At 50.7% G+C, this 16,689-nt stretch overlaps 1 protein-coding gene across 1 annotated transcript in view; it reads left to right on the top strand.

Annotated features, from left to right (window-relative positions):
• Window positions 1–15,961, top strand: part of Arhgap44 (Rho GTPase activating protein 44) — a 171,161-nt gene extending 155,200 nt beyond the window's left edge. The window contains exons 17-20 of the mRNA XM_059270917.1: window positions 5,316–5,543; window positions 7,484–7,641; window positions 9,255–9,632; window positions 14,519–15,961. Coding sequence (XP_059126900.1) covers window positions 5,316–5,543; window positions 7,484–7,641; window positions 9,255–9,632; window positions 14,519–14,658 — 904 coding nt within the window. The 3' untranslated portion in view covers window positions 14,659–15,961. The remainder of the gene's footprint in view (window positions 1–5,315; window positions 5,544–7,483; window positions 7,642–9,254; window positions 9,633–14,518) is intronic.
• Window positions 15,962–16,689: the final 728 nt, after the last annotated feature.

Below are 16,689 nucleotides of genomic sequence, written 5' to 3'. Positions count from 1 at the left end.
TAGACCAGGCTGGCCTCGAACTCACAGAGATCCACCTGGCGCCTCCCGAGTGCTGGGATTAAAGGCGTGCACCACCACTGCCTGGCGTTAGACACTTTTTAAAGTCCTATGTGCTTGGCATCTGGAGTGACAGGACATTACCATTGTTGATTCTTGCTCAAGGTTGTGTGTCCCTTATTAAAACAGTTTAGGACCAGAAATATTTCAAAATTTGGAGTATACGTTTAAACACACGAAACATCTTGGGGGTGCAACCGAAGAATAAAAATGATATCTGTTTCACACATATATCCTGAAGGTCATTTTATACAGCATCTTTCCTGTTCCTGTGCTTTGAGTGCAAGTCAGCACTCGAGGTCAAGGGTAGAATTTCTGACATTCCCCTCAGCTCACAAAGCCTTGGGATTTGAAGCATTCTGCATGCCAGATTTTCAGATGAAGGGTGCTCAGCCTGTGCCTGGTCTCCTAGGGCTGAGGGTCTTATGTTTATTATTCTATAAACACACCCAAGGGAGAGGGTATGCCACTCCTACTTTACAAAGGATACTCAAAGGTTACTCATCTGTATCTGTATCATATAGCTAACAAATGCCAAGTCTGGGATTCATGCCAAAATGTACTGCCTCCAAAGCCTCCTCTGTTGCCTTGAACAGAAGAGTATATGTAGTCATCATGTCATAGAAACAACACAAACCAGCTCCTAGGCCCCTTCTCATTTGCTACATCTCTGCCTTATCACCTTATAAAATACCATTCTGTAGCTGAGCACACCTCTCCTTAGACATATTTTGTGTTTATATTAGTTCACTTTCTGTTGCTATAACTAAATGCTGGGGCTGGATGTCTTAGCCAGTGTTCTATTACTGTGAAGAGACACCATGACCATGGCAACTCTTATAAGGGAAACATTAAATTGGGGCTTATGGTTTCAAAGATTTAGTCCATTATCATCATGGCAGGACATGGCAGCATACAGGCAGACATGGTGCTGGAGAAGGAGCTGAGAGTTCTATGTCTTGATCCACAGGCAGCAGAAGGAGTCTGTGTACCTGGTATAGTGTGAGCATATATGAGACCTCAAAGCCTGCCCCCCCCCCCAGCCCTGAGTGACACACTTCCTCCAATAAGGCCACACCTACTCCATCAAGGCCACATCTACTCCAACAGGGCCACACCTACTCCAAGGCCATACCTACTCCAAGGCCATACCTACTCCATCCTCCTAATAGTGCCACTCCCTACTCCATTTTCTTTCAAACCACCACACAGGGTAGAGAAAAGAGGTTTACATAACTCATGGTTTCCGAGCATCCAAGGCACAGTGCCAGCCTTGGCTTAGCAATAGTGAAGGTCCCCTTGGCTGCATCCCATGGCAGATGGCAGTAGGAGTGCCTGCGAAAGCAAGAGATGACAGGGCAAGACCGGAAGCCAGAGAGAGGTTTAAGGATCATGCTTGCCCTTTTATAACATCGCATGTGAGAAGCAGGCTCCCATCAGAAACTCCTCGGGTCCTTCTGAGGATAGTGTCACTTGTGAACCTATCACCTTGAGTGCAAGGTCCCAGCTCTTAAAGGGTCTACTAGCTCCTATCATCTTTTGCCACATTCTCAGAGGATACACTATAGCCCTCTGCAAAACCACAGCACCATCTCTCACGCATACACAACCCGTCCTGTCGCTTCTGCCCCCAGGCAGTGCTATGAAGGTGTGCCAAGTCTGTCATCAAAAGTTACCCTTGTGGATACTGGAAGCAGGAAGGAGGTATTTGCCCCATTTGGTCTATGAGAAAATAGTTACAACGAGTCAGTAATTGGTCTACCTGGGACTGGAGGCATGGGTCATCTCAGAACCTATTCTCTGTTAAAAGGCTCATTTAAAAAAAAAATCCAAAGTGTGATTTATAGCAAATCTCATGCACAGGTGCTTGGCTGTGCATGATGGCACACACTTGTAATGCCAGCCTGTGGGAGGTGGAGGCCAGCCTCTGTTATGTCACAAAAGCCTATAATAACAAAGAAATAAATGGAAGGTTGTGGTAGGCAGAGAGGAATGAAGACTTGTCATCTGGCCTCCCCACATGAATCCCAGTGAGGACTGGTGACAAACTCCAGGTCTTCTGGCTGGTGTTTCTTTACCCTAACAGCAGGGAACCCAGCACCTCACCTTTGACCCTCAGAGTCTGCATGCACCACACCTTGTTCACTGCCTCCCCAGGAGAGGCCCTGAGGAGCCAGAGCACAGTGCTCCAGGAGGCCCTCCCTGGGGCTCACTCTGTGCCTCCTGTCCATAGATTCCCCAACCTTAGCTTCTCAGGGTCTCCACCTAACCTGGTGTTTGCTCCCTTGCTCTAAGACTGATCCCTCGAGTTTCCTAAGAGGGAGTCCTGGAGGTACTGGGGCCTCCACGTTGGCTTTGGATTTCTATCAGCAGCACCAGCTGGAGTCAGCTTGCTATCCTTCAACACAGCAGCACCTTGAGTCTGCTCTGATCTCTCTTTTAAGACAACAACGAGCAAAGACTTGGAAACTGGCAGTTCAGACTTATGGTTCATCCTCGTGTGTGTATGCAGCCCCTTTTGGACAACTTTGTCATGGGCGGAGTTTATCTGGACATTCAGGCTTACAGAATTAGCAGCTTGCTCCTTTGAGTGTAAATGAATATTTAGGTATTCGTGAGCATAGCTCCTACCTTTGCCATTGAGTCACCCCAAAATTCTTATAACTACTTGAAAATGTTAGTGGACATGGTATGTGTATTCACTGAACCCATGATGTTCTACCCATCAGCCTCTTCGACAGGCAGACGGGTAACTGGTATAGTTCAGCAGCCTCTGGTGAAGGTGGCAGTGTGCACTCAGCTCATAGTTCTCAGTTGCTGGCATTTGCCAGTCATAATTGCCAGGGCTTGCTTAGTACCTAACTGATGCCCAAGCCCGCTGTTTCCCAGGCTGAACCAGATCAGCGGGTAGTTTGGGGTCTGAGGTTCCTAGCATTGGAAGCCGCCCTTGGAAAGAGAAAGCATTTCCCACAGCACTGCTTCTAAGGACTGGGCTTGCCCTCCTGATGAGGGAAGGCCCTTCTAAGCAGAAGAGAATGTGGCAAGGAGGAGCAGAGGGGTGGGACTTCCGGACTCTTGTGGCTACCTGTCTGCTGTGTTCCCTGACCTTTGAAGCTAAGTATTATCAGCTCCATCCCCTTGTGCAAGAATAAGCTTTTCTCCCCCTTTGTCCTGATAAATTCTGAGACCAGAAAGCATAGTTTGCCGAGCCTCCTTGGCCTGCTGTGACTACCAGGGGATACACACTGCTCCCTGCCCCTGAGTTTGATGACATTCCCGACGTTTCCTGGAACATCTATGAAGGTCCTCGTTCAGGATGACAAGAGCCAGTGAGTCCTGGGAAAAGATTCTCCTCCATTCCAGGATGCCTCCCCGAAGCCATCAGGGGACCTGGGAGATGCCAGCTATGGCACTAGGCATGAAAGGTTCAGGAAGCTGGCGAAACCTTGGTTTGTTTGGTAGCACCTTCCCCACACCCCTCCCCACAGGTCTGTGCTGAGGCCTGTGTCCTTAAAAGGGTCCATTCCACCCGCTACAGCTTATCTCTGTATTTGAACTGTTCTTTGATCTTGCTGCACCTCTGCCACATAAATGTGACCATGTTAGAGAGGCAGGACTCCGTGGTGTAATAGCTCAGCGCCTCTGACCACGGAGTGAGAAGAGGAGAGAGAGAACACATGAATGTTCTCTTATTTTCACCTTGCTGTGCCCATAGGCACTTGAGACGGGTATGTCCTGGAGTGTGGCTTGTCCTTGTACTAAAGTTTGTGTCGCCCTCCATACTAGAGTTTAATGAAGCTGTTGCCTCAGGACATGGTACCAAGGTCCCCCTGGAGCGGAGGATGGGGTACCAACTGCCTTCTGCGTCCATGCAACTTGAAAACAGAGCAGATGTCTGACTCTCTGATGATTCCAGCACCCCATAGCCCTGGCAACTCCACAGCTCTCTATTGGTGAAATTATTAAGGCCACTCCACGTAGTTAAAAGGGAGGTTTATTTAGTGGCATAACTTACAAGTGAAGGGATAGGTAGGTTGCAGGGTCTAGGAAAGGTGTGGTGCAGTCCGGCTGTGTTCTCTGGAGAACTCTGCTCGGTCTACCTCCAGCGTCCAGGGTCCAGGAACCAAGAGAGCTGGTGCATCCAGATCTCGGGTCTTCAGGGCCCTCTCTTGGCCCCGCCTTGTAGTTACTGAAGCCTCAATGGGGGTTGGAACTTCCAGATCAAAGCTGGAATGGCTACCCACTACAGCTCTCCTCTATCCACCTGCACGACTGTGGCTTGTGCAGACGAGAGGCTTGGAGACGAAACAGTAGTCAGTCATCTTGTCACACACACAACACAAGCTTTACATCAGGACCCTGACCGTTCACAGGAGACCCCGTGCAGACACACCACCTCTGTGTCCAAAGGAAGGTGTAGATTCATTGGCACTAATATCTGTATGTTTCTGTCCCTGCAGCCTTAGGAAAATCCAAAGGTACAGTATCCTCTGGTAGCTACAAGGCCACTGGCAGTCTCTTAAACAAGCAAGCTGTGTGGTAGTGAGCTCGGCAAGGGGGTGAATGTGCCATGTTTGGTTGCTTGGCCGACTTACTTGGAGCTGTGTGTCCATCATCAAAATAGACTCTGAGCTGGAGGGACCACAGGCATGAGCAGCTCCTTCCATGCTATGTAGATAAGCAGCTGTGGCCTACAGAGGTCGTGCCTTGAGAGGATACCTACCCAGCAGCGGCAAAGCTGGGGCTAGAACCCACCTTGCAAAAAAAAAAAAAAAAAAAAAAAGATCTATCTAGAAGTCTCCTGCTGGTTGGTTCACTTCCTAGACTGGTGCTTTCTCTCCATGTCCCGCCTACCTTCATCTCACATGCCCCCCAGGTAGGCCACATTCTGCTCTGAGGACAGCTTCAGTTCCACACCCCAGGATGCTTTGGGGGCCATTATCCCAGGGCCTGCTGGCTTTGGCAGAGGGTAAAAAGCACAGCTTGTGCACTCCCAAGCTGTTGGCTGTGCCCTGTTGTGCTCTGCCACTGTAGGAGGGGCTGCACGTGCCAGGCCCGGGCTGGTCCCCAGCAGCCCAGGCACTGGAGCGTCGCTAGCCATCCCCTCCACTGTGGGCATTGCTTCCCAGGGCCCAGGAGGGTGCTAAGCCTGCTGCTCTCTCCTACACAGATTGCTTGAATGTCTCTGCTTCGTGGGGGAGGGAAAACATGTCACCTGTCACATGTGGGTAAGCAGATGTTTTTGTGTCCCTCGCCAGCATGGGTGTGAGGGTCATGGACACATCTTGGGTGGCTCGAAGAGGCTCCTCTGCTGGTCGGAAAGCATCCTGCGCCCCGCCTTCCATGCAGCCTCCTGCCCCACCCTCCGAGCTGGCTGCACCCCTGCCATCACCCCTGCCGGAGCAGGTCCCAGACAGCCCCGCCACTCCAGCTCCTACACTCTCTCCATCAGGTGCCAGCCTGCAGCCCACCCCTGAGCGCCCCAGGTAAGCCCAGCCCCCCGCCATGGAAGGCTGGCATGTATGCTGGGGTGCCTGGGCTTTGGCTCCCACTCCAGGCCTCCTGGATCTGCTCACCCCCACCCCCACCTCTAAGCATTCATGTTTGGCTTTCTGCATCCGGCCAGCACCCAGTCATCTGCATCACCTGCCTTGGATTACCATGTGAAGTACAGGCTTTCCAAGAACAGCATCCCCAAGCAGACATAGAAGGTGGCACTTCTCCAGAACCTGCTGGGGACTTCCCACCCTCCGTGTCCCTCTTCCCGTGCCTGCATACATTCCCTGGTTTGAACTTTAGAATGTCAGCGTTTCTACCTCCTTCTGCCTTTAAGTTTGTAGGGGCAGTTTTCACTACTAAAATTAGGTGTAAAGGTGGCAGTCACTCAGGGCGTGGTGACCTTCATGGCATCGCCTTTCAGAGAAGAAAGAGAGCATCCGTTCCACCACCAGTTCAGCGAACATTACCAGAACTTGCTCTGCCTAAAGCTAGTAATGTAGGTTTTCTGCCCTGCATCCCATGCTCCAGGGACAGGAGATGTCAACACTGAGCTCAGTGTGGTCCAGAGTGCAAGGAACGGATACCGTACCTGGTGAGGCCCAGGCAGAGGACACGACTTGGAAGTGGGAGCAGCAGCATGGAGTTGTTTGTTTCTCTTCTCCTGCAGCAACCAGAGAACTCGAGAGGCTGCTTGGGCAGCTATTGCTATGCTGGGGATACACACACCCTCACCAACCATGGTGGGAAGCGGGTGCGGAGTAGCCCGAGCCTTTAACTTAGACTGTTCCTAAATTTGATTGCAGATCTTTTTTTTTTTTTTAATTGCTTGCTTCCTTTAACAAGTAGAACATAATTCCATTTCAAAATATGAAAGTGACAAAGAGAAAGAGACATCGTAGATTTGGGGAGGGGTGGCCAACACTGGGTGTGCTGGAGTGGTTGCTGACTGAGGCTCAGCGAAGCCTTGATGCTGGCTGTGCACCTGCAGGACTCTGGGTCCATGGGAGCTGCAGACAGGGCAGTGCGAGCTTGGAGAGGTAGAGGCTGGTGACAGTGGTCCGGACAAGCTGGTCTAGAGAGGAGGGACACGTGACCAGCCTGACTGAGATGGTCCCCTCTTGCAGCACTCAGCTGCATCACTTGTTTTTCCATCTTACAGAAGAGATGCAGCGTGGTGTATCTGTGTCACAGGAATACTCCTGAGGATGGATGCCCTGGGCTCTGAAGGCATTCCAGGGCTACTGTACATCAGTACCACTCAGGGGCACTTCTGTGGAGGGTATCCCTGGATGCCCTGGGCTCTGAAGGCAATCCAGGGCTGCTGTACATCAGTACCGCTCAGGGGCACTTCTGTGGAGGGTATCCCTGGATCCCCTAGGCTCTGAAGGCATTCCAGGGCTACTGTACATTGGTGTCTGTCGGGGGCACTTCTGTGGAGGGTAACACTCATTGATACAGGTTATTGCGAAAGTCAGACATGTCCCCCTTGACTGGAGAGCCATCGCCAGCGGCTTGGCAACAGAGGTCGTGTCGTTGGTCCTTGCAGGACACACAGACCCCAGGAAGCCCTCTTGACTCTGGTATCCCATGGTGATGGAAGGAACAAGAAGATCCAGGTGTTTAGTTTCAGAATGACTTAGACTTCCGTGGTCGAGGATAGCACACAGAGGGACCACATGTGTGCTCCATGTTGCTCTCTGGATGCTGGTTGGGAATACCAAGCCGAGAGTGGAACCCAGGCCATCAGTGCATCAGGAAGGGAGAGTCACATCGCCTATCCCAGACCATCAAAGGCCTTGAGAAGGGACTGAGACAAAGCAGTGATAGCCAGTTAAGCAGGGACCAGACACTTAGCACTGCATTGAGCATGATGGATGCTGGAGCTGACTGTGCTTAAGAGTCCCCTTGTCCTGTGTGTGTGTTTCAGTGTGTCCAAAAGCAAGGAGCTGTCTCCAGGGTCTGGGCAGAAAGGAAGTCCAGGTTCCATCCAGGCGACAGCCTGCCCAGGGACGCAACTGGGGCCACAGCCGGCTGCCAGCCCCAGCCAGCTTCCTGCAGACCAGAGTCCTCACACCCTCCGGAAAGGTAGGTCTCCTCTTCTGACCATTCTTAGGCCAGAGATGGATGTTCTTCTCATTAGCAAGGGCCTCTGGAAACTTTTGCTTAAGGAATCATTCCTAGTCTCAGCGCTAGAGCGTTGAGAAATTCCCCAACCCCACCAGGGGATGGACCACACATGCATCGGGTCAGTGTGAGATGGATGTATGAGGGGAGCATGTAGTTTTGTAATATATCCTGATGCTATGATGCTTCACCACGTGATCCCAGTGAATTCCCACACTGCTATGGAGAAAATATTGTTCTTCACATTATACAAAGGAGGTCTATTGGTTTTTCAGAAGAGGCTAAAATAATCACCCCAAGGCATGCAGCAGCAAGCAGAAGCTAGAACCCTGATCCCAAGCTGGCAGAGCCTAGCTTTCTCCCATCTGCACTGTAGGGGAGAGAAGACTGGGAAAGAAGATATCCTCAGGACGGCTTTCCTTTCATGGAGGGAATGGGTATGGGGGGGGGGGTGCAGGTGGGGAAGAGGCCACTGGGCCTCTTTAGGGACTTAAATAAGTTTCTTCTAGCATTAGTCATGTACTGGCAGCCACCCATCAGTTCTGAAGAAGACCCATGTTCATGTTCTCGGGATGTTCGCCTATCGGTGGGATCTCCTGGGTACTCAACTCCACTGTGGATACCATTCATTTTCAGTTCAAGGTAGCAGGCATCCTCTAGGATTAAGTACAGAAAGGGGAACATGGAGGTGCTTCAGAGAAGCTGGGGCAGTGGTATGCTTTAAAAATGCAGCCACGTGGGGTGTAGCTCAGTGCTTGACCACTTTCTTACTCCCCAGCACGGCAAGAGAGAAAATTACAATTGGTCCATCCATACTTGCACCCAGGGAATACAATTCTTGATAGAAAAGGGGTAAAAGAAAGTGACCCATGGCCACAGCCTAGGAAAGGGTGTGTGTGTGCAGCTACCAAGTCACAATTGTGAGGGGCGGAGTTCAAATGTTCCGTTGCACAGTGGGGTAACTATAGCCCCATATACAGTAATTAATTAGCCATTTCCAAAGAACTAGGGAAGTCTTGGCAAGTTCCCAGCACACAGAAGTAATCACACTTGGGGACATGGGAATGGTAATGACTATAATTTGGTCATTATGCATTGCGTTCCATCGCTATACAAAAGCTATTATATCTGTTAACTCAAAGATTACACACCAAAGCCTGAGCAGCCAGTGCACAAGCTTGAAGTGGGGGCCTGAGTCAGGGTGGGCTGGGGGTGTCTGCAGCCAGAGGATTTATCACTGGGAGACCAAGGTCACTGCCCAGCTTCAAAGGCCATTTACTTCCCTTGGAAGTACCCCTGAGCAGCCCTGTGGTGACACCTTGAACTGGAAACTTCTCCAGTAGAGCCAATCTTACTGACTCACTCTTAGAATTCAGTAAGGAGAGGAAGAGAAAGAAGTTAGCAGCAGGGTAAGTTAAGAAAACTCAGCGTACTCTATTCATTTTTAAAAGCTCATTGGCTGCTCTTGGCATTACAGGAGGAAGCAGTGGCAGCCAGGAACCATGAGGATACACACTAACGGTCATCCTAGTAGGCTTCCCTAATAGCCATTTGTCCTGTGTTTTCTCTTACAGTTTCAAAGAAGTTGGCACCAATTCCTCCCAAGGTCCCCTTCGTGCAGCCAGGGACTCTTTCCGACCAGCTCACTGGCCAGCCATCCCCAGTCAGCCTGTCTCCTACTCCACCGAGCACTCCATCACCCTATGGACTGAGCTACCCTCCAGGGTACTCCTTGGCCTCTGGCCAGCTTTCTCCTGCCTCAGCCCCTCCCCTAGCCTCTCCCTCTGTCTTCACAAGCACTTTAGCCAAGTCTCGGCCCACCCCTAAACCCCGACAGAGGCCCACCCTGCCGCCACCTCAACCACCCAGTGTCAGCCTGTCGGCCTCGAGTCCACAGTCCACGGAGAACCCCATGCTAGATGGCATGTCACCGGGGGAAAGCATGTCTACAGGTATGCAGGCTGTGGGCTGTCTGCAGGGTTCCTGTGAAGCTTAGCAGAGTGTGCCGGGGGCAGGAGTGCAGAGTCACCTCTGGCCACAAGTCCCCTGGAGAAAGCAGTCCTAGAGAGCAGCTCATGTGCATGGGAGCTCTGGGGACTTCTCCAGCCTAGGGATCCAATTCCATTCAGCTGGTGGGATTGAGTCCTTTGGAGTGAGACCTCCAGAGAGGCTGGCATCAAAGCACAGAGGTGGTGTCACCTTCGCCTAGACAGAGCCCAGCAAGTGAACAGTACAGATACCTATCTGGAGGAGAGGAGGCTTTTCCTGAGTAGAAAAATAAGCCTCGCTAGGGAAATATATTTGCAGATACGTATTAGAGATGGGTCACCTTCAGAAGAACATGCCTCCTCTTCTCTCACCATAATTCCTCCAGCGGCAAATCAAACCCACAGTTGCAAAACCAAGGTGGAGTTGTCTTCCCAGGAAAGTGTATAAGCAAATGGGACTACAGTTAGTGAATACAGTTCACTGTGGTAGAAACGGGACGTTTTGAAAATGTCTCCCAGTCACTTGCCGCACACAATTATAAAGCCAGGGCAGCTCTCTGGTGGCTGCCAATGTCCTGTGATCATTTTCCTTATTTAGGAAGACAAGCAAAGTGCTGGGCTGAGTCCTTCAATAGAGCTGCCTCATTTCATAGGGCAGACAGAGCCTGAGTACCACTGTTGAGCACTGTCCAAGACAACAGAAGGGGAGGCAGCTTGAGACACAGTAAGCAATACTGCAGCATACCAACAAATACCCTCACACACATGTACACCACATGCACACATTGAAAGCACATATCCTCTGTATATACACTCCTCGCGTAAATACACACACCCACAAGTATGCACAGCACACACACATATACCACAAATATATACATATACATCTGTGCACACGGTACACATTTATGTATACTATACCACATGTACCATGCATGTTTATACCAAATACTCAAATGTGCATACAGCACACACATATACGTACTGTGAAGCATTTGTCTAAATTGTTCTATTATTAATCGGGAGTCAGATATTGGGGTAAAAATCTGATAGATCAAAAAGTGGTGGAGGAATGACCAGCTGACCCTCTTTCTCCATGCTTCCCAGATTGAAGGGGCCCTGGAATCTTCCTAAGGCCCCCCCTACTCTTTCCTGTGCCTATCTATCATATCGTATCCTGCATCCTCCAAAATCTCTATGGCTAATCCCAGTCAGCTAGTTGTTGATCTACCCCGATTCAAGGTTAACTTTTATTAACAGTCTCGGAGTGTCACAGTACGATCAAATATCTCGTAATTTAACTTACAGTACATCATCTAGGGAAACTGGAAAAGGAACTCCAGGCAGGAACCTGGAGGCAAGAGCTGATGCAGAGGCCATGGAAGAGTGTTGCTTATAGGCTTGCTCCTCATGGCTTGCTCAGCCTGGTCTATTACAGCACCCAAGACCACCATCTCAGACATGCTACCACCCACAGTGGCTGGGCCATCTCTCACATCAATCATCAGTTAAGAAAATGCATCACAGGCTAATCTTGTGAGGGCATTTTCTCAATTGAGTCATCTTCCCAGATGACTCTGGCCCTGTCAAGTTGACAAGCCACTACACTACAATACACCACACCCCCATATGCACATACATATCTGTATACCACACACATAGATGCCCCATACCTGCATGTTTACTTAGCACCCACATACATATATCACATATGAACTACATGCACATGCAGCACATACAAATATATAGGCCATACTTGGACCACACATACAATGCCATATTCACACATACACCAAACATACACACATAGAGAGAGCACATATACACACACAGACATATACCACACATACACATGTGCATATAGCATGCACAAACACATCACACATGACATAGACATGCACACACTACCATATACCATAATGTATGTGTAAGCTACATACCATGATGCTGGGGCATAATAATTGGGTGGCAGACTATTTGCTCTATCTGAGCTTACCCCCAGTACACACATTAAGAAAACCATATGCCCACACGTATCATGTGCCACATACATACAAAGACCACCAACCTACTTGGGTACAGTGGGACCTTGCTCAGACGCTGCTTTCTTTCCTCCACCATATCATCACAGAACTTGACGTGTTCTTCCCTAATGAGATGACAGCCACAGTTTGTGGGGGCCAGCTCTTGGCTGTCAGTGAAAATGCTAGCCAATAGTAAGTGTTTGTGGTGGGTCAGGAGTTGCAGCATCATGGGAAAAGCCACCAGGCCACCTGGCTTCTGTACTTTGGGAACTGATCAATGTTGAATACACAGCTGCTGTCACCCATTCTGTAGCTCAGTCAAACCTAGGAAGCGTCCTGAACCTGTGAGTGCTGCAGGGGCACGTGACCCAGGTGAGCCCTTGTGGAAGGCGACACCTGTTCTCAGAGTGGGCATTGGCCAGTGGCAGCTCATGGGGCTGCTCCTTCAGTACTCTACCCACTCCCAGGCAGGGATACAAAGTAGCCCATTCTGCAAGACACGGGATAAACAGTGATGTCACTCAAGAAAGCAGAAAAGAGCATGACTAAGTGGTAGGTGGGTATCAGTGGGCAAGGAAGGACAGTGCCTTGTAGCTTGTGAGGCATAGAAGGTCACGTTCCATAGCCTAGGCTAAATGTCTGTGACCTTTTGACTCAAGTAATACCCTGCCCAACGTCTCTGTTGTTTTGATGTTCTTTGGGCAGCAGACCATTGTGTGTCCTGTATGTATAGGTCTCTGACAGTACAGAATCTGTAGTCGGTGTGGCCTCTGGGACTGTGACATGGGCAGTGTTTTTTGTTACATGTTTCATCCTGTTTGTTCCTCTCTCCGAATCCTATCATTATGTTCTTGCAGCTGTGTGACATGAGTGACGCAGTGTTGGATACGTGTGAGGGGGATTTTCAGGGTAAGCTGGCCCCAGCTCACCTCGCTTTACGCCTCCTAGCCAGCCCAGCCAGCCAGCCGCCTGGCTGCCACCCATCCCACCGGCCCTCCTCTCACTGCATGTGGCTCAGACCCACCAACAGCATGCCTACTTCACTTCCTGGCTTCCCCCAGCCTCAGGGAGGCCCCTTTGGCTTAGGAGCCCGTGGCTTTCTGAGCGCACTGGCCTGTTTTTCCTTTCTTCTCGTTAGGAGCTGGGGGAGACATCCGGCAGAGGGACCCAGCCCTTTCTTTCCACCCAAGTCACCATCTTAGCAGATCCCTTTGCCTCAAGTTAACAGTTTACGTAGAGAACAGGCCTGCTCTTAGATCTTCTCAAGTTTTTGTGGCTGAGTGTTCCCTGACCCCTTTGCTGAGGGACATGTCCCCAAGAACACTCACCAGGTGCAGTGTGGCACAGGGCCGCAGGCTCGAACCAGCTGACCTAAGTGCCACTGTCAGCACTAAGGCAAAGCCTGGACGGTCCCTAGGGAGCACTTCTGTGCTAACAGCAGCTGCCAGATCCTTTGTCCGACCCTGGACAAGGTCTTGGGGACATTTTATCATTCCCTTTCATCAAAAATAAGTATTCAAACCTAAAAATCAGGCAAGAGCAGGAATGAAGCCCAGAGGAATGAGAGGATTTTGTCCTGCTGACTAACAGCGAGGTAGCTGGTACTCACAGGTCTGAGGGAAACCGTCAAAGCTTCCCTGAGGGTGCTCCCCTAAGCCCTGCCCTCTTGCTGAGTGACCTTTCTTGCTCAAACTCCTTTGAGGGAACCGCCAAGGTACGGTTGAGACAGTCCTGTGCTAGCTAGGCACTGTCTGAACTTTCATGTTTACGCTCCTCAGTGCCCATGCTCCGAATCTGACAGTCCTGCTGAGAGACAGGTCTACGAGTCCGCATCCAGAGAGCCTGTGCACGGTCCTGATAGACCCCACCCCTGCTGCCAGCAGCCTGCCTCACGTGCAGGAGAGTCAGCCTTTAGCATCCTGTGGGATCTGTCACACGTTGCAGGGGGACACTTAGTGCTGGCTGGGCCAAGCTTCAGACCCCAGATCTGCTCCACCAGTGTGCAGCCAGACAGGCAACAATGGGCAGAGTAGGGGTGGCCCAGTGCTTGTGTGTCTGTAAAACGTCTTTGAGGACAGTGTCCAAGTGTAATGCCTGTATGGTACTTATTCTCGACGTGTTTTATTTAAAAAAAAAACAAAACCAAAGCACACTCTCTGAGTGGCCCGGGCCGAGCCCCTGACAGGTTAGTGTACTGTCAGCTGGCATGCTGTTGCCTCTCAGTACAAGTCCAGAACTAGGTGGGCAGGGGGAATGCTAGAACTCAGGAAAGAGCCTTAGTGGCTGAGGCTCCAGGACCACTCCCAGTGTGGTGTCCAAGGGGCTGAGTACCCAGCTGACGGCCCCATGAGGTTGTTTTATCTTTGCTGACTCCCAGATGTCCAGACACTGAGCCTTGTAACTTCTGGTACATTCATCCTCCCTGCCCTTGCCAGAATGACCTTCTAGTGCTGCTCCTTGAGAAAGTGAGTCAGAACAGGGGGTGGGGGTGAGGTGGATCCAGCATCCTAAGGAAGATTCTGAGCTGCTGACACACAGCAGTTTCGAAGTGAGGATAGTGACTGTCTCTGCAGACTGATTTCCCAGATGGTACTGAGGCCTGCCTGGGAGCACCCTGCTTATCAGGGACCTGGGTGCAGAGAGGCTGAAAGACTGGAACAGAGCCTTGTCCTCCTGGCAGATTTCCAGGTGGAAGCAGATCAGACCCAGCCACACCCCGATTCTGCAGTACCCAACTTCTAATGAGCTAGCCTGAGCAGAGCCAGGCCGCCCTGTTTCCTATGCTGTTTACAATTGGTCCCCTGTCACACCCTCCTCTCTCTGCAGATCTTGTCCACTTTGATGTCCCCTCCATCCACATAGAGCTGGGGTCAACGCTCCGCCTGAGCCCCCTGGAACACGCACGGCGGCACTCGGTGACTGACAAGAGGGACTCGGAAGAGGAGTCTGAGAGTACAGCTCTTTGATGTGGCCCACCCTGACACGTGTACATACATCCATGGGCCCCCAGACACCGCCCAGAGCAGCGCCCCTCGCCTGCCAAGGATTTCCCATCAGCCCTTTGCTATCATGTCCAACACCAGGGTGGAGATGGGCAGAGGAAAAGAGCTCTCCCATCCATGTGGCGAGTGTTGGTGGTGCAGATTATGTTTGTTCGTTTGGGGTGAGGGTTCCAGCCTTTTGTTTGACCTTTGCCTTTTGACTTTGTGCCTATTTTGATCCATCTTTGGCCTCTATGGCAAGCAGCATCCACCTCTCCACTCAAGGGCTTGCCAGGATAGCCTTTGCAGGATGAGGGTGCAAGAGAGGGTCCAGTTACTGCCTTGACTGGGACATCAGGTCCTCCAGCATTACCATAAGGGCCAGAGGGGAAGCAGGACAGGTGGAGAGACTTCCATAGGGCAAGAGAAGTCCTGAGCACTGTCTGTCCTCTGCCTGCTGCCAGGGTCCTGGCCAACCAGAAAGACCTTTCAGGCTACCCTTAATCACAGCTCCAAATTAAACAGCTTAACACATCTACTTCTGACAGCTTTATTTCCCCCACATTGATGAAAGGCTCCCTTTACTCCATATTGGCATTTCTGAATTGAGGATTTGAACACAGACCCTATGTGGGTCTCCATGTTCTCCACACACATTAGGTATCGGAGAGCGACTTTCCCATCCAGGCACCCAGCTTAGTAGGTATGTGGGGCCTGGCACTCCTCTTCTGGAGGTTGCAGCTGACTAGCAATAATTCTGTTCCCCAGAGCAGGGAGAGGGAGTGATACTGGCCACCCGGCCCACAGTGTGGACTGCTTTGCACACCAGCAGACCCTGCTCATCCTTCTCACCACGCCCCATCCAGCCCTTGGGCAGGGGCACAGGGAGCCTGTTCACACTTCGGGGTTAAGGAAATAAAACAGATCTGGGCCATGCATGCAAAGTCCAAGTTTAAAGTTTGATCCTTTGAAAATAGATATACCTATACATGATATATTTGTATATATGAAATCTATATTTGTTTAATTTGAGCCATTCAATCAAAACCAATGTACAGGTGTACAATGAAAACTTCTAAAGGCTTAGTTATTTTTCCCAGCAGTGTAAACTCACCCTTCTCTGAGAGTGGGATCTGCAGACTTTTGACGTTACAGCTTTGCTCACTTCCTGGCAAGGGCGGTCCAATCCCCAATTTGTAACGGAGCCTGGGGGTTGAAGGTTATCTTTAAATACATGTACAAATTGTTGTCAAGAGTAATGTTATTAAAATAGATTTATTATCCCTGAGCTTGGCACATGGTCTTGTTTCAGTAAAGGCATCTGGGCAGTTACAGCATCCTGTGCTGCCTCAGGAGGAAGTCCGAAGATGGCCACCAGGGAAGGCCAAATGCTTGCTGTCTCACCCCCCCCCCCCCCCCCCCGAGTGTCTAAAGTGCTTTCCGCGTTCTCCTGGGTAGGGAGAATACAGAAACGTTAGAGTCGACTTGGAACATCCTTCCGAGTTTCAGTCACTAACCTCTTTTCAGATCCAACAGGGCATCTAGGCCAAGGTGACGTTTCTTCATACTTGAATAGTGATTTTTGTTCTCCTCATGGAGCAAGAGAGCAGGCTCCACAGATGCTTGTGGCCACTGGAGCATGCAGGGCACACTAGGTACCCCAGCCATAGAAGACCCCCACACTGAAGCCAAAGAACTCAGGATTCCAAACTGGAGCTTTATTGAGTCTGAGTCCTTGGAAATACTATTTTTGGAGCCTGGGACACATAACCAATTTCACCTGTACCATGGCTTGACTCTGGCATGCAGAGGGAACCCCTGTGCTAGAGAGTGAGGGCAGACACCTCATTTCCATGACTTCTTTCAAGACTGGCTTGCTGTCTTCCACTGCGTGGCCTCCTGTCCTGCCACTGTGTTCTCCGGGCACGGGAGGCACCCCTCAGCCATGGCCATAGAGGACTGTGCACGGATTCCAGGCTGCCCGCTGGCTAGACCATGTGCACGGGCTCCTGCCAG

The sequence above is a fragment of the Peromyscus eremicus genome, chromosome 8a, assembly GCF_949786415.1.
Source record: "Peromyscus eremicus chromosome 8a, PerEre_H2_v1, whole genome shotgun sequence".
Taxonomy (NCBI): Eukaryota; Metazoa; Chordata; class Mammalia; order Rodentia; family Cricetidae; genus Peromyscus; species Peromyscus eremicus.
Note: the sequence above shows the minus strand (reverse complement) of the source record. Positions and strands in the feature narration are given on the sequence as shown.